The sequence below is a fragment of the Schistocerca piceifrons genome, chromosome 7 (assembly GCF_021461385.2).
Source record: "Schistocerca piceifrons isolate TAMUIC-IGC-003096 chromosome 7, iqSchPice1.1, whole genome shotgun sequence".
Taxonomy (NCBI): domain Eukaryota; kingdom Metazoa; phylum Arthropoda; class Insecta; order Orthoptera; family Acrididae; genus Schistocerca; species Schistocerca piceifrons.
Genome location: NC_060144.1, coordinates 199,207,110 through 199,234,982, shown reverse-complemented (window position 1 = coordinate 199,234,982; position 27,873 = coordinate 199,207,110). Strand labels below are relative to the sequence as shown.

General features: G+C 46.6%; 1 protein-coding gene across 1 annotated transcript in view; it reads right to left on the bottom strand.

The window, feature by feature from the left end:
* LOC124805077 (rho GTPase-activating protein 10) overlaps positions 1-27,873 on the bottom strand; it is a 596,619-nt gene that overhangs the window by 137,183 nt on the left and 431,563 nt on the right. The window contains exon 3 of the mRNA XM_047265509.1: positions 4,406-4,477. Coding sequence (XP_047121465.1) covers positions 4,406-4,477 — 72 coding nt within the window. The remainder of the gene's footprint in view (positions 1-4,405; positions 4,478-27,873) is intronic.

The window sequence follows — 27,873 nt, the reverse complement described above, 5'->3', positions numbered from 1 at the left end:
AGACTACGCTGGACATCAATGAGCAATAATCACTCACAGACGTCAGATGGGGGCACTAGCAGTGGAGGGTACATAAAGCGTGTGGGGGAGGAGGGGTGGGCAAACAACGCAGTAGTTGGCGTAACGCGGAAACGGGGCGATCTATCTGACGTCTAAAAGGACATGTCATTTGCTATCGGTCCAAGGGTGGAATCATTTCCGAAACGGATAAATCTGGAAACTGCTGGCGTGCCGCAGTGGTTAAAGTACTGGGAGTCCCAAAAAGATGACTCGATTTTAAAAGAATTATTTATTAGGAAGAAGGGCTTAACACCAACAAAGTGCATACTAAATTACTCAGAAAAGACAGAAGTTTATAAAAATCAATCATAAATGTTCAATATGTCCAGCACTGGCTGCACGGACGACATCTAGCCGATAGCCGAATTCATTCCAAACTGAGCGTAAGGTGTCTTCTGTCACTGAAGCTACAGCAGCTGATATTCTGGTTTTTAGTTCATCAATGTCACGACGTAAGGGAGGAACGTAAACACATTGTTTAACATATCCCCACAGGAAGAAGTCACATGGTGTTAAGTCAGGGGACATAGAAGGCCAAGAGTGTAAAGTCTGGTCTCGCGGTTCTGTACGCCCTATCCAACGTTGAGGCACGTTGGCAATGAGGAAACTGCGCACATTGTTGTGCCAGTGCGGTGGCGCTCCATCTTGCTGATAGATGAAGTTGTCAGAGTCAAGTTGTGGGAATAACCAGTTCCGTAGCATTGCAAGATATGGTTGTCCTGTTACGGTTTCTTCCTCAAAAAAAGTAGGTCCATAAACCTTGCCTTGCGAAACAGCACAAAAAACATTCACTTTTGGTGAATCACGAGCGTGCTCAATTGTTTCATGAGGGTTTTCGAGCCCCCATATACGAACATTATGACGTTGAACCTTACCGCTAATATAGACAGTTAACTCATCACTGAATATCAACCGTGACATAAAAGTGTCATCTTCCATGTCCCCTAAATAGCATTTCTTAAGTCCACAAGCTTCACTTTGTCAGTATCTCGAAGAGCTTGTACCAGTTGCAATCGGTATGGTTTGAGGGCTAAACGACGCGAACACACGCCACACTGTCATGCGCGGTAACGCAATTTCTCGGCTAGCACGACGCGTAGACTTGCGGGGGCTCTGCTCAAATGCTCATCGGATTTGTTCCACTGTCTGCTCAAGAGCGTGTGGCCGGCCAGGACTTTTGGCTTTTCAGAGGCAGTTTCTTCAAACTGGTTATACCACCGGCGAATGTTCTTCGGTGATGGTGGTTTAGAACGAAATTGAATATGAAACGCCCGCTGAACAGCGATCACCGATTGAGTACGACTAAATTCAATAACACAATAGCCGGCCGAAGTGGCCGTGCGGTTAAAGGCGCTGCAGTCTGGAACCGCAAGACCGCTACGGTCGCAGGTTCGAATCCTGCCTCGGGCATGGATGTTTGTGATGTCCGTAAGTTAGTTAGGTTTAACTAGTTCTAAGTTCTAGGGGACTAATGACCTCAGCAGTTGAGTCCCATAGTGCTCAGAGCCATTTGAACCATTTGAATAACACAATACGCCTTCTGTTGCGCAGACGCCATATTGTGCGAGACTGGTTGCACGCTCCAGGTCAGCGCTCTAGCGACATCTAGCGTATTTTTTTCTGAAGCTCTAGACCATGCCGATTACATCTAGCGATGTTTCAGTTACCTAGTGACATTTGTCTCAATATTATTAAAAGTTAAAATCGGGTCATTCTTTTTGGGACACCCTGTATAGTATGCACGGCAACATGGCGCAATCCAAAACCTCGTCGAGGCAATGGTAGTGCTCCGCGGGCCATATACAACAGGGGTGAAGGACCTCTGTGAAGATGTATACGGAATAACAGACCTGCAACTGCTCAGCAATTGTCCGCCTAGATGAAGAAAGTGTCTCCTCAACGACCGTTCATCGAACGTTGCTGCGTATGTGCCTCCGCAGCAAGCCTGGTTTATACACCCATGTTGACTGCTGTTCATCGCCGAAGATGACTGGTACTTGCATCCCAATACCGGAACTGGACGTCCACAGAATGGCGGCAGGTGGCCTTTTCAGACGAATCACGTTTTATGCTCCACTGGACAGATGGCCGTTGGCATGTACGGAGTGAAACGGTTGAAAGCAAACGCCGTGAAACAATCGTAGTAATGGTCCAGGCCGGCAAAAGGGCCGTTATGGTCTCGGGACTGTTGTAGGATTCCTTGGGTGATGTCGTCACTCTGGAAAGCACTATCGATCAACACAAGTATGTACCTATCCTCGGAGGCCATGTCCACCTCCGCATGCAGTTTGTTTTCCTTCAGCACGACATCTACCAGCAGGACAATGCAACAGTTGCACAGCTTGCAGTGTATGCGCATGGTTTGAAGCGCAACAGGATGAGTTTACCGCAATCCTCTGGTCACCAAACTCCCCGGATTTCAACACAATCGAGAATCTGTAGGGCTACCTCAATCGAGCTATTCGTGCTATGGATCCTCAATCAAGAAACTTTATTACTTATGTGAATGGGCGAAGTCCCTCAAACCTTCATTCAGAAGGATGGACATGCAAAAACTTTGCTAACTGTTTGTGCGCCACCATGATTAACGTGTATTGTGCATGGCAAAATGGCGCTAAGGCACCTGTGGTGTACCATAGAACACAGATGACATGGGTGAATGATGGCTCAAAGATGTGTATGGGCAAACAGACAAGCAACTGTTGGAACAGCTGACTGTCCAGATGGATCAAGGAGCTACCAACAGCGCCGCCTCAACAGCCGTTCAGTGAATGTTGTTGTGTACGAGGCTCTGCAGCAGGTCCTGGGTCGTGCACCCATGCTAACTGCTGTTCATTTGCAACAAAGCCTTGAACTTGATGGCCAATATCGCATTCAGACGTCCATTGAATGGCGATAGGTGGCCCTTTCAGATGAGTCATGTCATGCTCTATCATGTAGATGGCCGATGATGAGTACTGCCCTGCAACAACCGTCGGAAGGGTCCATTCCGGAGGAGTGGATGTTATGCACTGGGGATTGCTCTCTAAGGCATTCCCTGCATGATCTCATCATTCTGGAAGGCACAATGGATCAACAGTGGGGGTTGGGGATTGGGTTGGGTTGTTTGGGGAAGGAGACCAGACATCGAGGTCATCGGTCTCATCGGATTAGGGAAGGATGGGGAAGGAAGTCGGCCGTGCCCTTTCAAAGGAACCATCCTGGCATTTGCCAGGAGAGATTTAGGGAAATCACGGAAAACCTAAATCAGGGTGGCCGGACGCGGGATTGAACCTCGTCCTCCCGAATGCGAGTCCAGTGTGCTAGCCACTGCGCCACCTCGCTCGGTAATGGATCAACAGAAGCACGCATTTATGATTAGGGACAATGTCGACCCCTACACGCAGTTTGTTTTTTCCTTGGCACGATGAAATTTACCAGCAGGACACCGCAACATGTCTCACAGCTTGCAGTGTTCGTGCGTGGTTTGAAGAGCACAAGGTTCAGTTTACCATATCCCCCTGGCCATCAAATTCCCCAAATTTAAACACAGTAGAGAATCTGTGAGACAACTTCGATCACACTGCTTGTGTCATCGACCTTCAACTGATAAATCTAGCACAGCTGGTCACGCCACTGAAAGCGGCATGGCTCGACATTCCTGTCGATCGATACCTTCCGGAACCTCACTGGCACTCTTCCTTCACATCTCGCAGCGGTCCGCGCAGCAGAAGGTGATTGTTCAAGGCTTCTGACAGGTGGTCACATTAATGTGACAGGACAGTGTAGAATGGAGCATGACTAGTTAGATTTAAGAGACGGCCTGCTTTCCGTGATTTACCTAAATCGCTCCAGGCAAATGCCGAGATGGTTCCTTTGAAAGGGCACGGCCGAGTTCCTTCCCCGCCCTTCCCTAATCCGACGAGACCGATGACCTCACTGTTTGGTCTCTTCCTCCAAACAACCCAACCTAACCCAAGCATCACAAATTGTCCTCGCGAATTGACACTGACAGACGGGCCGCTGCTCTGATGTTGCCATGGTAAATAAATCGATAAATAAATAAATAGACAATAGACGCACGATCTAAGCTTGAAATGACCCATTGCGGTATATCGACAGACTGAACATGGTACTTAAGCGAAGCTTAACTGCACAAAAAAATGCAGGTTTACGTTTACCTCCATCACACATGTGACTTTACGTAACTCCCTGTGGTCTAAAGCTTTGAGGATTAGGCAAAAAAGCACAAAAACTATGCTGGTCAGGTCAAAGACACAAAATGAAGAGCCACAGCACCCTTGACACTAAAACGAATATACAAAGCCATTCATCGCAATGTGTTAACTGTGAAGGGGATGCTCACCTTGACGGCTCCTATCTCCTCTTTCCGGAACTTCTCCAGCGGCAGAATTATTTGCTCGTAGGCGCGGTCCAGCTGCAACAATACAACGAACGACGTCAGATATGGAAAATCATATACATGCACAGTAGACAAGATACGGGAAAGAAAGCTGTTACGCCAGATAATTTATGTAGCAACACCTTGTAATTTGACAAACTGCGTATTCGCTTCTGTCTCGGGTTCTTCGGCCGACGTTCATCTCATGATTTTACTGACGTTTCGCCAGCACGAGTGGCTGGCATTGTCAAAGCTTCACCCTCCATTGCCGGTGGTGAACTGGACTTAAGTTCCAGGATATGCACGACCGCATGTTGCAGGTCCTGTACGGACCTTTCTGGATACAGAAAATGTTCGACTGCTGCCCTGCCTGATCTCTCACCTATTGCAAACGTCTGGTCAATGGTGGCCGAGCAACTGGCTCGTCACAATATGCCAGTCACTACTCTTGATGAACTGTGGTTTCGTGTTGAAGCTGCATGGGCAGCTGTACCTGTACACGGCATCCAAGATCTGTTTGACTCAATGCCCAGGCGTATCAAAAATGTGTGTGTGAAACCTTATGGGACTTAACTGCTAAGGTCATCAGTCCCTAAGCTTACACACTACTTAACCTAAATTATCCTAAGGACAAACACACGCCCATGCCCAAGGGAGGATTCCAAACTCCACCGGGACCAGCCGCACAGTCCATGACTCGAGCGCCTTGAACAGCTCGGCTAATCCCGCGCGGCCCAGGCGTATCAAGGCCGTTATTACGGCCATAGGTGGTTGTTCTGGGTACTGATTTCTCAGGATCTACGCACCCAAATTGCGTGAAAATATATTTGTCCAATGAATACCCGTTTATCATCTGCATTTCTTCTTGGTGTAGCAATTTTAATGGCCAGTAGTGTACTTCGTGAATTTGACATACCAAGTGATCTTTCCATTTAAGCTCTGAGGAAGCGCCATTTTCTTTTGTTGGATCCAGTTCTGAGCTGAAATATAAACTCGAGGAAGAACACTTTTCTTGCGATACTATCCTTTCCCCAGTTCATCCAATTGTACCGTTGGAAACCGTTACTAAATGATTTAAATGAACTTGTTTTAAACCAATCTTAAAGAATTGTTTTAAACCACCGGTGCACCTCATGTATTGATAGTCTTACAGTCCAGTCGTCTTGGAATATTGCTGAATGCAGTTAGAAAACTATTTAATTATTGGTTTCGGAGCAATTTCGTGGGTCAAAGCAATGCTGGCAACCTTATTTACACTAGTTTTAACGGTGTGCTGCTGCTGCTTTCATCTAATACTTTCCCCTCTTTGGGGAAGTGTGGGGGGGGGGGGGGGGGGGGAGTTTGTAGCCGTTTGGCTTTTACTCCCCTGTGTACATGTGTGTGTGATTTTTCTATATATTTTTGGTGTCTGTGATTTGTGATGAATTGTTGTGAGTGTGTCTGGGATTTGCCTGAGGTAGGCGAGATGATTTGTGATATATGGGAAGGAACTGGATTTGGGATTGGGTATTGGGATTTTCTCTTCGACTTAATCGTCGAAGATCGTCATAGGGCGCTTGTGTTTATCGCGGGACGTGTCATACCGACCTATGGAGTGGATGAGTTCATTTCCGGATCTGGAAGTACCTTCATAGAAGGCCCTTGCCAGATCCTGGAAACGCTCTCTCAGGAGTGGGATTTCGGCTGCGGCGTGCAGGTCGTCTATGGGGAATCCGAGTGGTAGATGCAGTGCCCTTCTGAGGGCGCGGTTTTGCAGCCTCTGGAGTTTGTCCAGGTGCTGCTTTGCCGCGTATCCCCAGACAGGGCACGCATACTCCATTACCGGCCGGATCAGGGCCTGGTATACATTTACTGCTACTGGGCAAGGAAGGGAGCTGGTTGTGTTCAGGATAGGGTATAGGATGGACATTCTGGCGCAGACCTTCCTGTGGACCTCGTCTATGTGGGGTTTGGTTCGCGCCTTCCGAGCCTGCGGGTAATCAGCATTGCCTGCGTCTTCTCCGAATTGATGGTGATGCGCCAGCGACGGGCCCAGGTTTCTGTGTCGACTAAGACCCTTTGTAGCCTACGAATGACCAGGTCCTTGTTCGCATTTCTCGTGTAGAAGGCTATGTCGTCTGCGTACTGCGCGGTGTGCACCAGGGGGGCCGTTGGAGTGTCCGCAGTGTACAAGCTGTACAATACGGGCCCCAGGACCGATCCCTGTGGCACCCCGGCACGAATACGCCTTCTGGTGGAGGTGGCAGTTTCTACTTTGACGGAGAAAGTCCTATTCGTGAGGTAGCTCTTGATTAGCTGAACTATGCTCCCTGGAAACCCTTGTGAGTACAACTTGTAGAGTAGCCCTCTATGCCATACTGAATCAAAGGCTTTGGCTACGTCTAGTAGCACTATCCCGCAGTAGCCTCTGTGGTTGAAGCCCTCTGTGGCTGCTTCAACCATTCTCATGACCTGTTGTGGGGCAGAGTGGTTCTGCCGGAATCCAAATTGGAAATCCGGCAGAATTTGCTCTCTGGTAATATGTTCTTGTATGGGTTTTAGCAGGAGGCGCTCATAGATCTTGCTGAGTGTTGGCAAGAGGCTAATCTGTCTGTAGTGCTGCGGGAATAGAGGGTCTTTCCCTGGTTTGTGTATCGCGACCACTTCCGCATGTTTCCAGCAAGCTGGGAACTCGCGGGAACGAGTAATCTCGTTGAGGACGTTCGCGAGGTGTGTGATCGCGGTTGGTGGGAGTTTTTTGACTAACTGGTTTGTGACACTGTCGTGCCCTGGCGCCTTTTTTGTAGGGAGGGACCTGATTACTCTTGCCACGTCCTCGGGGGCAAAAAGTATGGGTTCGTCCTCTGGGTCCTCCTCAGCATTGAGGAAGACGGCCAGTTGACGACTGACTACCTCTTCATGCTCTTCATCCTGGGGTTCTGCGGCTTGGAACTGCTTCTCAAAGGAGTCGGCGAGGGCGTTGGCCTTTCCAGCATGGCTGTAGACCAGTCCCCGCTCGCCGTGCAGTGGTGGCATCCTAGCGCGTCTTTTCGTGAATTGTTTGGTTGCTTGCCAAAGTGTATGATCGTCTACTTTGAGAGCCGTGAGGCGGTTTTGCCATTGCTGGTTTCTGTGCTCATTGAGCACCACCTTCAGTTCCCTCTGTAGACGACTGAGCAGCCTCCTGGTGGCCTGATTTCTGGTGATCTTCCACTCTTTTGCCACTCTGTTCTTGTGACGGATTTGAGCTAGCAAGTGTTCCGGGAGCTGTATTTGCGGTGGAGGGCCATCCCTTTGTGGTGGGGTGGCCTCTTCCGCTGCCTGCAAGATGGTGCCTGTCAAGTCTAGTAGCGCTTCTTCAACTGTTTCGGCAGTAGGTGGCGGAGCGCGAGCGATATCAGAGGCGACAGTTTCTTGATATCGCTCCCAGTCTGTGCGTTTGTGAGACGTCTGGTACCGTGGGAGTGCTACCCATTCTCCCACATCGACTTCTAGAATCACTGGGTTGTGGTCGGAGGACATTCTGTTGATTGTCCTTGCGGTCACAAATCCTGCGATCCTCCTAGTGAGAGCTATGTCTAACACATCGGGCCTGCTTCCGTTTTTCGGAAAATGTGTGGGCTCGACTGGACCCCATGTTTCGAAGTGGTGGGTACGCGCTAGTTGTTGCAATTTGGCGCCAGCTCTGGAGGTTACTCTAGAATTCCAGTCAGGGTGTTTGGCATTGAAGTCTCCACCTATTACGAGTTTGCCTTCAATTTGCCCTAGAGCTGCTATGTCTCCCTCATCTATCTGGTCATGTGGGGGTCGGTAGACTGCAACAATTGTTAGGGGTCCGGTGGCAGTGGTTACTTCCACCGCCACTGCTTCGATTTTATTGGTAGCTGGTAAGAATACCTGGTGGTGGGGGATCCCTCTTTTTATGTATATGGCCACTCCTCCGCCTTGGGTTGGCCTGTCTTTACAGTAGCTAATGTAGTTGGGAACTGTCGCTTTTACTCCCGGTTTCAGGTGGGTTTCCCCCATCATGCATATGTCGATGGAGAACTCCTTCATGAATTCTCGGAACTCGACCTCTTGATTAACAATGCCCTCTGCGTTAAAGACGCACATTGTCAGGCCTTGAATATTCGGACGTCTATTCATGATGGGGTGTTGATACTACTGAGGAAGTCGCAGAGGGGAGCGACTGCTGGACTGTTGCCTGAAGGGCGACGAGGATCTGTGTGTTTTGCTTCTGGGTTTCCCTGAATTCCTTCATCATTTCCATGACGAGGTTCATGGTCTGCACCATCACGCCTAACAACTGATCCATGGGGGGGGGGGAGTGTGTGTGGGGTTCCCTAGAGCTTCCTCCGTCATGGAGGACCTGGTCATTGTTGCTGTGTGTTTCCCGGCGTTGTTGTCGTGATAGTGTCTGGTGTTGCGATGATTGGGCCACGCTTTCATGGTTCCTCGGAGGAGAAGCCACTTCCGCGTAAGTCGCCCTCGGTGTGTCCGGCCTTGGTTTTACCCAGGCCTTGTCTGTGTGTGTTGTCGTGTTTTGGTGTCTTGTGTGTCTGGATGGGTTCGTGGTGTTTCCTTTTCGTGTGTGGGGGGCGGCCTTTGCGCCCTTTGCCTGCTGTGTGTGTTTTTTATGGACCTCGCAACCTTGGTAACCCGCTGTGTGGTTTTTGCCACACAGCGCGCACCTTATTTGCGGGTCCGTGTGTTTCATGTTGCAAGTTCTTGTGTCATGGGCCTCGGCGCATTTTCTGCACCTCACTGCCATGGAGCAGTGTGCCGCAATGTGGTTGAGGCCCTAACATCTGAAGCACTGCACCATCTTGTTTTTGCGGCGCAGTGGTTCAGTGGTCACAGGGACTGCCAGGATCGTCTTAATGTCCCTTTTGTTCTGTGGGACGTCCGGCAGTGTGACCTGATACAGGGGCCATTTGCTCCCTATGTTTCCCATTTGTTGGACCGCCTTGACGATGTACCCCTGGGCAGTCAGGTCTGTTTTGATCGCCTGGGGGGCCACTCGTCTTGGTAGGTCCCTGATGACTATGTTTTTATTACGTGTTTTTGTTGTGGGGAAAGTGTAGTGGGGTATGTTTTTGCTGTTGAGAAGTGTTTTTATTGTGGTGTAGTGCTCGAGTGTAAGTAATGTTATTTTTATTTTGTCACCACCAGCAGGTTTCGCCTTGAAATTGCCTCCCCCGATTGCTGTTTTTAACATTTCGTAGAGTTCCTCGTAGTTCTGAGTGAACTCTGCGACGATCGGAGGGAGGTGGTGGGTGACATGATTTTGTGTTTGTGTTGTTGTGTCTTGTGGTGCCTCTGGCTCATCGGCCACCGCCTGGAACCTGTTCGAGGTGGGTTCCACTCCCCGGGCCGGCGGGAGCCTCGGCTGGCGAAAGGTTTTCCTCGCCAGCACGAAACCATCCGAATCCTGCCCGTTTATGCGGTTCCCTTCCAGTTCCGGGGTTTCCTGGTCCCCTCCTAGGACGACGACAGGTGCTGTCGGGGGTGCGGGCTCCTCAGAGGGTGTGGAAGTGGTTGGGATGGGGGTGGTGGATTACTTTTTCCCCTTTGAGTGCTTCTCCTGCTTGTCCTTCCTTACACGCCTTTGTTTGGATGTGGTGGACTTGAGTGGGGGGGATTTGAGGAATTGGGATCGGGTAGGGGGTTGGGTGGCAGTCGCGGGTTTGGGGAGGATTTTAGTCGGTTGACTGGGCTTCTGCTTGCCATTTAGGCTGCGGATATGTTCAGCAAGGAGGCCACAGCCGTTGGCAAGCAGGAGAGGGGTGAGGAGAGGGGAGGGAGGGGCGGGATCGCAAGTCCTGACGATGTATTTGTCTGTCTGTGTTTTGTGTAGGTTTGCCATGTCCGTAGCGGGAAGGGGGCTTGCTGCCAGGTTATTGTCAGTTGCCACTTTTGTTGTCACCGTTAGGTTTTCCGGTGGCATTGCTGACCCTACTATCACGATGGCAGACGCGGAATTCTGAACGGGGGCGGCGGAAAACATTTCTGTGGTTCCGCGGCCCGCTTCCAGGTCCTGGCCTACATTTTCCCTGTTCTTGGGGGGGGGGGGGGGGGGGCAGAGACTGACTCTGCGGCAGCCGAGGTCCTAGAGACGGCCGGCCGCGCGGCCCGCGGCAACAAGAAAACGCGCCTCGTGTCGTCGGCGGAAAGAGACCGCCGCGACCCCAAGGCGCCACCCAAGCTCGGCATACCACAACGACGAGAAGACACGACAACATTGCCAGGCGACGCCATGCAAATGTTTTTCCCAGTGCCGTCCGTGCTAAGACCTAGGCGCAAGTGCCCGTCAATGTTTTAATAAAAACAGAGCCGGAGAACACTTCTGTTTGTACTCCCGTGCTAGCGGGGGCCTATGGCTGACAGTACGCGAGTGAGAGGAGCCATGCTCAACCCTCGACTGCTACTCAGCGAGCTAGTTTTAACGGTGTAGCAGTGCAGAGACTTAATCCGGGGGGCCAGCAAACGTTTCCGAGTAAAGCCGCGCAGCAATACGTCGTGTAATTTGGTCTCGCGCGCGCTACACTTCGCTATGTACGTGCTGACGTGCTGATAAATAATTCCTCCGGAATTTTTTTATGTCAAAACGCTTATAGCTTTTTAAATGAAACAAACGTTATTCACATTCTAACGGGCGTCCGGGAAGTAAGGACTAATTTGAATTTTGCACCATTTTGTCATATGACGGTTGGCAGCCGTGGTTATTTCGTGTTTTGTTATCTGCGATCCTTCCCATTAGTAGCTTGGTAACTTTTGAGTGGTGAGCATTGTTGTTTGATGTTTAGTTTCGCCATGGAGCGGATGACAACTGAGCAACGTATTCAAGTGATAAAAAGTCACTACAAAAACAGTGAAAGCATTACTGCTACCGTTTGTGAATTTCGTGTGACACTCGAACGCAATACTGCTCCGATCGAATCAACCGTTCGGAAGTTTGAGATTACGGGTTCTGTTTCAAATGTTAAGAAAACAGGACGACAGTGTTCTGTTCAAATGGTTCAAATGGCTCTGAGCACTATGGGACTCAACTTCTGAGGTCATTAGTACCCTAGAACTTAGAACTAGTTAAACCTAACCAACCTAAGGACATCACAAACATTCATGCCCGAGGCAGGATTCGAACCTGCGACCGTAGCAGTCTTGCGGTTCCAGAATGCAGTGCCTTTAACCGCACGGCCACTTCGGCCGGCCTCGACAGCGTTCTGTTCTAACATAAGAAAACATTGTTGTCGTGAACGACAATGTGATCGTATGCCCTAGGAAATCGGTTCGCCGACGAGCTCAACAATTGAATTTATCACCAACTTAACTGTATGAAATCCTTTCAAAAGATCTGATAATGTATGCGCACAAGATTCAACTTACATAAGAGTTGAAGCTTGCAGATCATGGAAAGAGACATCAATTTGCTCAATGTGTATTGGCTCGACAAACGGAGAACTTCACAAAGAGTATAATTTTCTCAGATGAGGCGCAATTCCACCTCAGTCGATAGGCAGAACTACAGAATTTAGAGTAAAGAAAATCCGCTAGTGACTGCAGAAGATGAGATGCATCCACAATGCACGACAGCGTGGTGTGAGTTCTGGGCAGGAGGAGTGATCGGCCGTACTTTTTTGAAAATTACGTGGGAGCTGTTGTCACTGAACGGCGACCGTTACCGAAACATGCTTTCTGGTTGGTTTTTTCCTTTTATTGATAAAAATGACGATTTTTGGTTTCAACAAACTGATGCGGCATGTCACACATCCCTCCATTACTTTCGCTTGCTTCTTCCACCGTCGTCCTTCCGCTGGTCGTCAATCCGCAAAAACGAAATCTGTAGCCTTTAGTCAAAGAGCACATTTGCTTCAGCACCCGCTCGCCAACCTCTGAGACTCTTACAATATCACAGCGAAGCAGCAATAAGAGCTCCTGAATATAAGCACTGAACCAAACATAGAAAAGAATGTAAGAGATACATGTCTATTCGATAGTCGTCGTTTCTTTATGACCGCTAAACCCTCCATCCACCACTATTTAAACAATGAGATTCCTATATTTAAAAGAGCTTCAAACGTCTGATTACCTTACAAATGAGTGAATGTGTTAAATATTTGGCTTTAAGCGAGCGATAATAAATTTAGAAAAGGTTAGGTTTGAAATTATATAAGTGGGGACGTACGTAAAATTCATCAAAAATGTTGAAATTATTTCTTGTCTCTAGATAGGTTTATAGCATGTCATAAATATTGTCTGCAATTTTCAGAATTTAATCCATGCTACAAATGGTGTAAAAACCATCTTGTTTCAATCAATGCACAGTGTCACGGCCACTTTTCTTCACGGCTCTGTCCTTATGTCCGCCTGCTTAGCTGAGTGGGAACGTGTTTGCCTACCATGCAGCGGGCCCCAGTTCGATTCCCGACCGGACTGAAGACTTTCTCCGTTCGCGGACGGGGAACTGTGTAGTCCTCATCACTGACACGCAAGTCGCCCAATGTGGCGTCACCTGAAATAAGACTTGCAACTCGGCGACCGAACTTTCCCGGCCATCAGTGCCACACGATCATATCGTATCTGTCTTTGTTTGTACCATTTTATTATTTCCTACCATCAGAGACGACATCTGTACAGTATAGAAGGCTGTGAGCCCATTTACGATGCGATTAATTACGATTTATTAAAGAAAGGCACACATGTTGGAACACAAAACCTGAACGAAAGTTTTAATAACCTCGTTTTATTCACCCACTACTGTCAAAATCTCTTCTTATGATACTTGTTTGGTATTCATTGATGGTAATACTGGAAGAATCAGGGCCCTTTTGAGACTAGGGTTTGATGCAGGTCGCTTCACTGAAAACCTACTGAGAGAGAATGATGATGTACATGTAGCTAGTTCTGATGTGTCAGTGAACCATATTCCCAAAAGAGCACGCCAGAAGGATGAGACTAGAAGAAAAGAGCTACATGAAGACACAAAGATCAAATGTATGGTTATGGCCAACATTAAGGTACATGTGAATTTTAGAATTTTCCCGGCAAATTGAATGTTCAAATTCCGGGCTTGCAGCTGGTCGCCGTTTAATTCATCCCACAATATTTCGACTGGCTACCCACCAGCCGTCTTCAGGTGAGCCATCTCAGACTGACGAAGAATTGCGCCGTTCCGCAAACATTTCGTTTAAAATGGCAAGAATCCTCTTTGAGCTTCAGGTGAAAGTGATTTTCCGCCCACAATCTAAGATTGCAGACGTTTTCGGATCAGTGAAAGACGATTTACTGTTACGGAAGGCCGGAATTAACGAAATAAGTTGTCAATATGGTACGGTCTACATACGACAGATACACGTGCTGTGAAAGAATGCTGCACTGAACATGAACGTTCCACTCGGCCTTTTCCAACAAACCAAGTTCGCTGTTGCTGAACACTATATTTCCACTGGGCATTGAATGGAGTATCACAGGAGTATGATTCTGACAACAGCAACATTTTTTGGGACTCGTTTTATTAAAGAATCCGTGGAAATACGCCTGGCGGAAATGGGGATGAACCGTGCTAGTGGCTGCTAGCTGGACAACATATGCAACCCCGTCGTCTCCACGATCGAAGACGACAGAGTGCATCAACGGACGCGGCGAGCGGTAATGCAGAGAACAGTTGCGTTCCGCGGTTCCACCAACGTGGACGCTGCCGCCGTGACGTGTGGTGCGTCTGTCAACTTGATCTTGATGCATGCGCAGACACTCGCAGCGCGCTATATACAGGAGATTTTAACTGTCACGGTCTCGCATGGGGTTATAAAGAGACAAATGACGATGGCGAAATGCTTGAGACCTGGGCAGACCAGACTAAACTGAAATTGATACATGACCCAAAGCTGCCTGCATCATTTAACAGCGGAAGATGGAAACGAGGATATAATCCAGATAACATCTTTGTCTCCGAAAAGGTATCCCTGCAAACTGTAAAGCAAATCGAGGACCCAATTCCAAGATCGCAACACAGAGCAATAACTTGCTGCATTACTGCAGTAATCAAATCAGATGTAATGCCCTTCAAGAGACGCTTCAATTTCAAAAAAGCTCATTGGGAACTTTTCACAGAGGACCTTGATAAGGAGATCCTGGAAATTAAACCAGAGATACAAACATATGAAACTTTTATAGACCTTGTCAAGAAAATCTCTCGTCGGCGCATACCTAGAGGGTGCCGCACCCAGTATATCGCTGGACTCAATGGTAGCAGCAAGGAAGCTCTGAAAATGTATGAAGAACTGTACGATAAGGACCCCTTCTCAGAGGAAACGATCCAGGCAGGTGAGGTACTGATGTCTGGTATCTCCGAAGCGAGAAAGGAAAAGTGGTGCAACCTCCTACAAGAGACGGACATGAAGCACAGCAGTAGGAAGGCATGGAAACTGGTCAAAAGTCTCAACAACGACCCAACAGAACCACAACCAAATTACAGTGAAGTTACACCTGATCAGATAGCTCACCAACTACTCATGAACGGAAAAACTAAAAGGAAGATCAGGAATGGCAAAATTAAAAGAAAATTGAACGAGGAGATTAGCTTCCTAGCTCACCCGTTCTCCATTCAGGAGCTACAAGATGCCATCAAAGATTTGAAAAACAATAAGGCCGCTGGCCTCGACGATCTGAGATCTGAGCAAATTAAACATTTTGGACCGGGAGTACAAGCATGGATCCTAGAGCTAATGAATAACTGTATTACAACAATGCAAATTCCTAAACCGTGGAGGAAAGCCCGGGTTATTGCGTTACTAAAACCAGGGAAAGACCCAGCTGAAGCTAAAAATTTCCGGCCTGTCTCATTGCTTTGTCATTTATTTAGAGTGCTGGAGCGAATGATCCTCAAACGCATAGCTGATTATGTGGACAAAGCCCTCATTAACGAACAAGCTGGATTCCGACCAGGAAAATCATGCTGTGGCCAAATCCTGAATCTCACACAGTACATCGAAGACGGCTATCAGAGAGGAGAAGTAACTGGGGTCGCATTCCTGGATCTCAGTGCTGCATATGACACAGTTAACCATAAGTTGCTTACCCAGAAAGTGTATAATGTCACTAAGGACTACACCCTTTCTATGTTCGTGCAATGTATGCTACAGAACAGACGCTACTATGTAAGCTTACAATCTAAAAACAGCCGATGGAGGACACAGAAAAATGGACTTGCACAGGGCAGTGTCTTGGCTCCAATATTGTTTAACATCTATACCAATGATCTTCCCATCAGCCACCAGACACGAATGTTCATATATGCTGATGATGCAGCAGTGGCCACACAGGATAAAACCTTCGAACAAGTGGAGGAGAATCTGACAGGAGCCTTAGCAGAACTTGCTACCTATTACGACAGCAATAATCTCAAACCAAACCCCAGTAAATCACAAGTATCCGCCTTCCATCTTAGGAGCAAACAAGCCAAACGGAAACTCCGAGTCATGTGGCAAGGGGAAGAGCTGAAACATACAAACAGCCCAAAATACCTGGGAGTAACATTGGACAGAGCACTTACTTTTAAGCAGCACTGTCACAACACTAAAAAAAAGGTCTGTGCCAGGAACAACATACTGCGGAAGCTAACAGGTTCATCGTGGGGAGCTCAACCACATGTTTTGCGCACCACAGGTCTGGTGCTGAGTATCTCAGCTGCGGAATATGCGGCGCCAGTTTGGAGGAACTCTGCCCACGCTAAGCAAGTTGACGTCGCCGTAAACGAAACCGTACGTATTGCCACAGGATGCCTTAAACCAACTCCCACAGACATCATTTACCCCATCATAGGCATAGCACCACCCACTATCCGCAGACAAGTAGCCGCCGAGATCGAAAGAAGAAAACAAAAGAATGATCCTCGACACCCGATGTATATGCACCGAAAACAACGTGTCCGGCTGAAATCCCGCAGGAGTTTCATGGAAACTACTGAAGAGCTCGCCACCAAGCCCGTCGCAAGGCGACTATCTCTCTGGAAAGAAATGGTGCCACACTCCAATACGGAACTACTTGAGGAGGGATCTGCAGGATTTCAACTACCTTTTACAACTTGGAGGTCATTAAATCGGCTGCGCACTGGAGTAGCTGGGTGCAAATCAAACCTATTTAAATGGGGTTACAGTGATAGCGATAGGTGTGAATGCGGAGCAATACAGGACTTGGACCACCTACTGATCTGCCCAGGCATGTCTATAACATGCACTAAAGATGATATTTTGAAAGTCAATGACAAAGCAATCTACGTTGCTAATTACTGGGAAGGGAAGATATAATTGGTGCATCCGGACACGGAAGAAGAAGAAGAAGAAGAATATACAGGGTGTACATAAAGTTCGGGAACACTTTCGATTATTTTTTGCACAAGAACCAAACACTACATAGATATCACACACATGTCATTTTGAAGAGAAACCCTGAAAGTTTTTTTTCCCCTCCATGTATACCGCCACAGCGTAGTTTGGTAATTTGCCGATAGTCAGCAGTAGTCGCAAACATGGCGAGTTCAGGTGCGGAGCGAGCTGTTTCAAGAAATGGCCTCCCTGATCACCAGATCTCACTCCGTGTGACATTTTCCTGTGGCGCATATTAAAGATGTGGTGTATGAACCGCCTCTACCACGTGATGTAGCAGAGCTCCTGGGGAGAATACAGGAAGCGACTGCCCCAGTCGACGATGCCATGCTGGGACGGGTATGGCAAGAATTCGATTACTGTATTGACGTCTGCCGGGTCGCTCATGGGTCGCATATCGAATGTTTGTTAAAAAAAACTTTCAGAATTTCTCTTCAAAATGCAATATGTATTACATCTGTACAATGTTTAGTTCTTGTGTAATAAATAACTGAAAGTGTTCCCGGACTTTATGTATACGCTGTTTTGCGGAACGGTTGAAGTCTTCATCAGTCTTCGATGGCTCACCTGATGAAGGCTGACAGGTGCCCAGTCGAAAGATTGTAAGATGAATTAAACGACGACCGCTTCCAAGCCCGATATTTGTTTGAGCCTTAAGGAACGAGAGCAACCCCAAAAGTAATGTCTCGTATTTTTTTTGTAAGTACACAGACCTGTTTATTTCTACAATGGTTTACATCAGTTTACAACTTGAACATTTAGCTATTTTCCGACATAATCACCATTTCTGTCGATGGATTTTTGTAGCCGCTGTCGCAGTTTTTGTATGCCCGTGCCATACCAGCTCGCCGCCATGCTGTTCAGAAAGTTATGAACCTCTTCTTTCACACGTCGTCGGAGCTGAACCGCTTTCCGGCCAAATGTTCTTTTAACCCAGGGAGCAGGTGATAGTCACTGGGTGCCAAGTCAGGGCTATAGGGTGGGTGGGTGGGTGGGTGGGTGGGTATGTTCCACTGAAACTGCTGCAGGAGAGCAACGGTTAGATGTGTGGGCGAGCGTTGTCATGGAGATTGTGAACGCCCGTGGTCAACATTCCTCTTCTCCTGTTGTGAATTCCCCGTTTGAGTTTTTTCAGTGTTTCACAGTACCTCTCAGCGTTAACTGTGGTCCCAGCGATTCAGCTCCGACGACGAGGTGAAAGAAGAGGTTCATAACTTTCTGAACACCATGGCGGCGAGCTGATATGACATGGGCAGGAAAAAACTGCCACAGCGTCTACAAAAACGCATTGACAGAATTGGTAATTACGTCGAAAAATAGCTAAATGTTCGAGCTGTAAACTGATGTAAACCATTGTAGAAATAAACAGGTCTATATTTATAAAAATAAGAGACCTTACTTTTGGGATTACCCTCGTACATGTTAAATCCTCAAAAAAATCTTTTTGTGTATTTCCCGCAACTTTTATTTGTCAGTGCATAAGAAACATCTTCTAATGAACCACTGAAGACAAAAAGGTGAAATTTGCTACAGACTTTGTTAATGGTATATACTGTGGTACAAAATTTTTCAAAATGCTTTATCTGCAAATTTATTTGTTTGACAAAAATTGCTATGAATCCTACGTATAAATTTTCAATAACTGTTGCAAGAGTTCTGACACCGATTTAAAAAACTGGCACACAGATTTATCTGATTTTGAAAGTGATAACTGAAGTAAATTTTGAGAAAATGTTACTTACGTGAAACCGTGTGTTCTAAAAGTATTCAGAAACGTCATGATCATATTACTTGACAAAAAAATGGAAAAAATCCAGATTATAGCCAATAATGTAATGACATTTGCAAAATGAGGGGTGTCAAGCAAGGCGATCCCATCTCCCCAAAAATTGATCTCTGCTGTATTGGAAATGGCTATGTCAAAGCTGAGCTGGGAAGGTAATGGAATTAGAATTAATGGAAGAAGGCTTACCAACTTGAGATTTGCTAATGATATTGCCTTACTGGCCAAAGACTTCGCAGTGCTCCAAAACTTAGTTACAGACCTTGCATCGGAATGTCAGCTGGTTGGCTTGAACATGAACCTTTCCAAAACAAAAGTAATGTCCAACAAATGGGTACCAGCTGGAGAAGTGAAAGTCAAGGACAGTCTATTAAAAGAGGTTAGTGAATATGTCTACCTTGGCCAGATTATAAACATGAAGGGAGACATAAGGCCAGACATCTATCGACGCATCAATCTTGGCTGGCAAGCATTTGGGAAGAATTCAACAGTATTCAGATCAAAAATGCCAGTAAATCTGAAGAAAGCAGTATTTGATCAATGCATTCTTCCTGGGATGACGCACGGCTGCGAGACATGGACACTGAACTCATTTACAAAAGGGAAACTTAGGACAGCACAGAGAGCCATGGAGAGATCAATGCTGGGCCATACAAGAAAGGATAGGAAAATGGTAGATGACATCCGGTCTGTGACGAAGGTTAACGACATCTTAGAGACAGTAGGTTCCTTGAAATGGCAGTGGACTGGCCACGTCGCAAGAAGAAAAGACAATAGATGGACGAAGCTAATACTGAAGTGGAGTCCGAGAGAGCACCGGAGGCATAGAGGAAGACCACCAGACAGACGGGATAAAGACATCAAGAAGATCGCTGGTAACACCTGGCAGAGAACTGCCCAAGACCGTCCCACTTGGAGAAGACTGCTGAAAGCCTACCTGAATCCACGACTCGAAGAGGCCACATCATTTAATGATTGAATTGGCTGATGATGGTGATTTGAAAAATTTGGTTCAATTAACTTTCAAACAGCAAATGGTACACTAGCTTATATGCATCCGCGTATTTCCTCATACGTCCCCCGTTAACCCTTGAACCGTCCTCGTTGATTTTTGTCTTCAGTCAATTTTCGCGCTCCCTCTGTGTCTGCGCAGTTGATTCGAGGGCATGCAGTGACCGTTCAGGGCAAGCACTAACATGTACTTTCTTCCGTTTTCGTCTTCTTGTGCTGAAATAACTCGAGCCTCCAGGGAAGAGCAGCGGCACCGGCGGCGGAGGCAGCGAGCCTCTTCCTGTTATCCCGGCGGCCGCCGCCGGGAGACAAGCTGAGCGTGGCGCAGGCGCCCGGCACGTGCGGCCCACGTGCGGCTCGGCTCGCCCGTCTGCAGCGATCGTTACGAGAGTTCGGCCACGCGCCTTTCCCGGTTCGATACACGTGCGGTCTTTGCTCGCCACGCGTGCCACGGCATCCGTCACCCGCCGGCCGCTCATGCTCTCCGCCGAAAGTTAATTTCCGCTGCCTCCAGGACATCCTAAGCCGGGCGATAAAGCGATCATCTCGTGGAGAGGCGATGCGCGGCGAAACTACGATCGAACGCGCTGTTCGCAGCTGGTTGATTCGGGGATGTGCTCTTCAGTGTAATCTCGGCTGTCTCTCATTTTTGTATTAAACCATAACACCGCTCACTTCCGACTCTTTTAAGAGTCGAACATATACAATACCGGCCATTAAAATTGCTACACCAAGAATAAATCCAGATGATAAACGGGTATTCATTGGACAAATATATTATAGTAGAACTGACATGTGATTACATTTTCACGCAATTTGGGTGCATAGATCCTGAGAAATCAGTACCCAGAACAACCACCTCTGGCCGTAATAACGGCCTTGATACGCCTGGGAATTGAGTCAAACAGAGCTTGGATGGCGTGTACAGGTACAGCTGCCCACGCAGCTTCAACAGGATACCACAGTTCATCAAGAGTAGTGACTAGCGTCTTGTTACGAGCCAATTGCTCGGCCACCATTGACCAGACGTTTTCAATTGGTGAGAGATCTGGAGAATGTGCTGACCAGGGCAGCAGTCGAACATTTTCTGTATCCAGAAAGGTCCGTACAGGACCTGCAACACGCGGTCGTTCATTATCCTGCTGAAATGTAGGGTTTCGCAGGGATCGAATGAGGAGTAGAGCCATGGACCGTAACACATCTGAAATGAAACGTCCACTGTTCAAAGTGCCGTCAATGAAACAAGAGGTGACCGAGACATGTAAGCCGGCCAATGTGACCGAGCGGTTCTAGGCGCTTCAGTCCTGAACCGCGCGACCACTACTGTCGCAGGTTCGAATCCTGCCTCGGGCATGGATGTGTGTGATGTCCTTAGGTTAGTTAGGTTTAAGTAGTTCTAAGTTCTAGGGGACTGATGACCTCAGATGTTAAGTCCCATACTGCTCAGAGACATTTGAACCATTTTTTTGAGACGTGTAACCAATTGCACCCCATACCATCACGCCGGATGACACGCCAGTATGGCGATGACGAATACACGCTTCCAATATGCGTTCACCGCGATGTCGCCAAACACGGATGCGACCATCATGATGCTGTAAACAGAACCTGGACTCATCCGAAAAAAATGACGTTTTGCCATTCGTGCACCCAGGTTCGTCGTTGAGTACACCATCGCAGGCGCTCCTGTCAGTGATGCAGCGTCAAGGTAACCGCAGCCACGGTCTCCGAGCTGATAATCCATGCTGCTGCAAACGTCGTCGAACTGTTTGTGCAGATGGTTGTTGTCTTGTAAACGTCCCCATCTGTTGACTCAGGGATCGAGACGTGGCTGCTCGATCCGTTACAGCCATGAGGATGAGATGCCTGTCATCTCCACTGCTAGTCATACGATGCCGTTGGGATCCAGCATGGCGTTCCGTATTACCCTCCTGAACCCACCGATTCCATATGCTGCTAACAGTCATTGGATCTCGATCAACGCGAGCAGCAATGTCGCGATACGATAAACCGCAATCGCGATAGGCTACAATACGACCTTTATCAAAATCGGAAACGTGATGGTACGCACTTCTCTTCCTTACACGAGGCATCACAACAACGTTTCACCAGGCAACGCCTGTCAACTACTGTTTGTGTATGAGAAATCGGTTGGAAACTTTTCTCATGTCAGCACGTTGTAGGTGTCGCCACCGGCGCCAGCCTTGTGTGAATGCTCTGAAAAGCTAATCATTTGCAAATCACAACATCTTCTTCCTGTCGCTTAAATTTCGCGTCTGTAGCACGTCACCTTCGTGGTGTAGCAATTTTAATGACCAGTAGTGTATGTATAAAACAACATACGTCTGACTAGTTAACAAAGAAGTTTATGGTTTAAGAATTTGACGTTAAGCATATACGCGACAAAAAGTTTAGAAAAGGTTTGAAATTATGTGTTAACCTTGGAAAAATGCCCGAGGGAGGACTCGAAATACCGACGACGGGAGCCGCGCGAACCGTAGCAAGCCTGTTAAGTATGTTGGTAATAGCTAAGATCTCCCTTTCTCAAATAATGGATTAATATAGTTTAGGTAATTTGCGCTGCGTGAGATATGCTCCCTCAAGACATATACAATCTGTAATTGTAACACTTCTCTTACTGTGTTAAACAGTTAACCTAGAATTATAGCTCAGAACGAGTAGAATATACTGGATTTTAAATTTTTGAATTAGCTCGATAATTACTATAATATTTTGAAAATCAAATTTTGTTGCCCCTGGAAGCCGTTAGGCAAGCAATCTGCAACTGGGTCCGTCCACCATGAAGCGGGTTAGCCATTTATTAATATCGACTTATACTACTGAATGTAAGTGCAAAATCATCATAGTCATATTGTCGACACATCATTCAGGAAATATACGTCAAAACATCGAGATATGTGAAAAACTAGCTTTTGGTTGAAACTAAACGTTAATTACCCAGGCTACAGTCATCCCGTGACGGATAATGAGAAATATCTCTAAGCACTATGGGATTTAACATCTGACATCATCAGTCCCATAGATTTAGAACTACTTAAACCTAACTAACGTAAGGACATCACACACATCCGTGCCCAAAGCAAGATTTGAACCTGGTACCGTAGCAGCAGCGCGGTTCCGAACTGAAGCGCCTAGAATCGCTTGGCCACAGCGGACGGCGGATAATGAGAGTACTTAGCGACTTCCTACAAACTTTAAACAATTTCAAATGCAATTTTGTCAAATAAAGACATCGTTGGAGACCGTGGATGTTACACGAAATAAATTGTTGATGGTGTCCAGCAACCACCCAAAAATTGGTTTTAGGTTTCTTTATTTAAAAAGTACCGCTACCGGTTTCGAATTTGTCCAATTCATCAACTGACGGTTTTTTCATACTTTCATCAAAACATATTATACATTGTTTTCCTGTGAGTTGCCGTAGGATAAACAATAATTCACAATCATAAATGTGGAACCAAATGGCTGCGCTACATACCAACACAAATATGTAGCGCACGCATTTCAAAAATGGCTCTGAGCACTATGGGATTTAACATCTGAGGTCATCAGTCCCCTAGACTTAGAACTACTTAAACCTAACTAACATAAGGACATCACACACAAGCATGCCCGAGGCAGGATTCGAACCTGCGCGGTTCCGGACTGAAGCGCTTAGAACCGCTCCGTCACAGCGGCCGGCGCACGCATTTATTTACGCGTTTATAACTGTGAATCATTATTTATCGTACGGCAACTTACAGGAAGCAAGCGTATAATTTGTTTTATGAAAGCATGAAAAAATCGTCTGATGATGAACTGTGAAAATTCGAAACCGGTGACGGTACTTTTTAAATGAAGTATCTAAAATCAGTTTGTGGCTGGTTGCTGTACACTATCAACAATAATTTCAAACCTTTTTCTAATTATTTTTCCCTTACATGCTTAATGTCAAATATTTAACATATTAACATATTTATAACGTAATCAGCAGTTTGAAGATCTTTTATACACGGGAGTTCGATCTTTTTAAGAACAGGGAGTTTACCGGTAGATTTTAATTGATTGGAAATATTTTGCATTGTAACGCTATTTTTAATCAAGAACAAAGAAAGTTATTTTTATTATAAATACCGTTCGTTAAGTAGTACTTCAATTTGGTAATAAATATGAAATTCAAGTAAATAAAATATAGAAGAAGGTATCTGGCGACAAATAAACCAATATCTTCGCGACTGCAAGACTACGACTGCAAGACTAGTACGCTCCATTTGAAGCTAAGGGTGACTCTGTTCATTAGTACGAAACTTTTATACTTAAGAGCGTTCAGAAATCTTCAAATGCGGATTTTCCGAGTATTTTTGAGGAGTGCGTCATATCGCTATAGGGAACATTCAGAGCACTGCCTTTCAGATCCCGTAAATATGAAGAAAATCGAAGCAAGCCAGTCCATAAGGTCTCTTTGTAAATGTAGACGATGTCTGCAAGCCGGTATACAAAGACAGACAGAAGCAACTTCTATTGCAGACTTCAGTATTAACAAGAATATCCACGTATACTACTCAATGTAACTGCAAAATCATCATAATACTGTCGATACATGGTTCAGGAAATATGACGCCATAAACATCGAGACCTGTAAAAAAGTACCTTTTGGTCGAAACGAAATGCAAATTACCCATGGTACCAACACAAATACCCCACTTCTACTCCACACCTTTTTCTGTGCCAACAGACTATTCTACCCTATCGATATTGCGCACCAGTCCTATGAAGGTTGTGGCGTCCTCAGGACCAACTTTCCGATAACGTGACGCTCAGCAAGCACGTGACTGGCACTTAAGCATGTGACTGGCACTTAACAGTTAGCGGTATTCAGGATTGCCGTATCGAGGGTGCCTTCGCCGACCGTACTCGGAGCGTCGTGCGCCGCTCTCACCTCCGCAGAAGAAATATAAACCGGCCATCTTGAGCCGCTGCCATAGAGAAACGCCGCCTGGTTGCGCTACACACGCCAACTGAGGACCCAGAATACACATCAACTCACTGCCTGCAATTGTGATTGATCCGCGCGTCTTTTTCAGCCACCGCTCTGAGAGCTCCGCCTCTTCCCACTTCCCTTCACTCAAACCGAACTCCTTCGAACAATACACACCATCCGCAAACTCGACTCCAATAATCCTATAGTTTGCCCTCTCCTTTCCAATCTTCGTATGCTGCTGGCCTTCACCAACACATCCCAGCATCCCAACACCTACACAACCTCCACATACTCTCCCAATGAACCGTCAACCATTTTCCTTTGCCACATCACGAACCCCGACATCTACTCATTCTACCAGCTGTCCACCCCACCCATTCCACCTCATTGGGGCTATTTCTCTCCCCCATCCCCACAATTTCTTACACCACTTTTTTCCTCGTCTGTCTTTCTTTCCCCGCGCCCCTTCCCTTCCCAAGTATTAGCCACGCCAATACCCTTCCCCCCCCCCCCCCCTTTCTGTCCCAACAGCTACTCCCATCGCATCGAAATTATGCAGCAGTCCTCCACCCTTAAACCACCTTATTTCTACCCTCTTTACAGGTAAATCTTTTCCCCTTAAACAAGAGGATCCATATCTGAGGGCAGGTCCTTCCAGTTTTAGTGCCAGGAATGTGCCTCGTTTAAAGATTAATTTTTGGGCATCATGTTTTAAATATTTTTAAATGTGCTCTTACCATGTCTCGTTTTACCTTTAATACTGTTTTAAACTACACGTAGATATAAAAACTTTCATTTTATTTTCACCTTTAAAAAGTCTTAATTCACTGTAAATACTTACCCTTTCTGTGTCTTGTTTTTTTTCCCTTAAGTTTTTATTGTTATCTAGCTGAAGAACGGATTAATTGTACCGCTGACAGCCGCCACGACCCTAGCTCTATGCTAGTGGTACTATGGAGGGGGGAGGGAGGTAGAGGGAGGGAGGGAGGGAGGGAGGGAGGGAGGGAGGGAGGGAGGGAGGGAGAGAGAGAGAGAGAGAGAGAGAGAGAGAGAGAGAGAGAGAGAGAGAGAGAGATATTCCAGGATGCAAAGTTATGTATGCTTTTTATTGACTATATTTTAAATAAATACATTTATGTCATAATCCTTCTACGTGTTTGGCATTTTCTAAAGTGATCATCCGCCTCGTTATAGCGACGGGCATGACAATAATGGACGAAAAAGCTTTCACACTACCCTCATGACGCAAAATCGCCTATTAAGGTCGCTCATAGATAATACTGAACCCGTAAATGGGAGTACGGCGGTGCTTGGTAATAACTTCATCTCGAAGGAGTAGATCACAGAACTGCTCAAGAGCCTAAACAAATCTTTTTTTTTTTTTCAAGTTGGTTATTGTCAGACGTAGGTGATGTAAAATAAATAAGGTGGCATACTTCTGTTACTTTGTTACTTTCTTTCCACAATGGCATAGGAGGTAGTGTTTTGGGATAATTCTTCAAGCAAAGCTATAGTTTTCTGAACCCAAAGGCACTAGTATGAGTGATTTGTGGGGTGAAGGAAGGAAGGAAGATTAGGGTTGTCCTGAATTTCTAAAGATGAATGTCAAGCTGTCGCCTATGGTTGATTTCTATCCCCGTCCATCTCCCAGCTGTAGGCTCGTTCTCCATCTCTAATGACGACGTCGTGGACAGGACTAATTTTTATTTCCCTCTATTCTGCGTTTTCTTTTGTAAATATCTTCTTTTTCAATACTCTTTTGACCACAGGAAATCATTATCCACAGCAACCAGTGTAATGAAGTAGAAATTATATCTGTATCCTCTGGAATTCACTAGCACACACTTCTGTCTCCAACAGCAATGCGGCTTGTATGGACGGTCAGCCTACGTGAAAGGATAATTTCCAGCTTCGGTAATATGCGTATTGTCACTCTACAGTAGCAAAAGCCAATCTCACACGGAATAAGTTTCGTTGTATGCTACTTCCTGGCTCACGCGACGGCTGCCAAATTAACCAGTGAGACAAGTTAACCTTTAAGTAGACGCGCTGTTCTTGGTAACATACAGTCACGTGTAGGGTCTAGAAGTATCCCAGCCGAGTTTAGGTATGTTAATAAATAATTACGGGAAATAACTTATATATATATATATATATATATATATATATAATGAAAGACGTATTTATTATTTGAATCGTTTACTGTGGTCATATTAATCAGCCTTAACGGAAATTTTAAGTTGCAAATACACTTCTCGGGTTTGCCGCTGGATCTAATTGTCTAAATCCCACAATATTTCATCGATGCGACTGCTCGAGATCTTCAGGTGGTGGTAGTTGCTGCTGTCACCGCGCAAGACGCGACCGATGACTCAATCGCGCGGCGTTGTCGAAGTTTATCAGGCCAGGAGCAGGTAATACACGTGCGCAGGAAGACGCAGGAAGGCCTTCCGCGCGTGTACTGTGGGCAATGACTATGCTGCCGGACGCTCCTATGGTTGAAGCTGAATTCAATCTCAGCAGTATGTTGCGTCAAGTCATGAATTGGAAGTTCTTGTTTTCCCTCTTCTGATTTAATGGCAGCCATTGCTGGATTCCAGGCGGCGCCAATTGAAAATCTGCATCCCTGTTGATAAGATTGCCCGCCGTTTAGATGCGTAGGCCTTCTTAAAAAAAAAAACAAAAAAAATCCACACACACACACACACACACACACACACACACACACACACAGAGAGAGAGAGAGAGAGAGAGAGAGAGAGAGAGAGAGAGAGACCCCCAACAAGACCTACCCTTTCCTCATTCGCGCCTTGACAGCCCACTCCACTCTCATCCTCTACAACTCCCAATATCTTTAAGTTACCCCTATAGCAAGTGAGCATGGCCAAGTGCAGAGTTCAAAAGGAAAGGCTGTGTGTAGTGAAATGTATGAATGTTATGTACTCTCAACTCGAAACCAGTGCTTTGTTCATTTAGTGCGTTAACAAGATGCAATGAACACGTGAAAAGGATGAGAAAGTAGCACTCCGTCTTCAGGCGACAAGTGGACATCGGGACCATCCAACCGCCGTGTCATCCTCAGATGCAGATAGGAGGGACGTGTGGTCAGCGCACCGCTCTCCCGGTCGGTACGATGGTTTTCTGTGAGTAACTCCTCAATTGGCATCACGAGGCTGAGTGCACCCCGAAAAACGGCAACAGCGCATGGCGGCCCGGATGGTCACCCATCCAAGCGCCGGCCGTGCCCGACAGCGCTTAATTTCTGTGATCTGACGGGAACCGGTGTATCCACTGC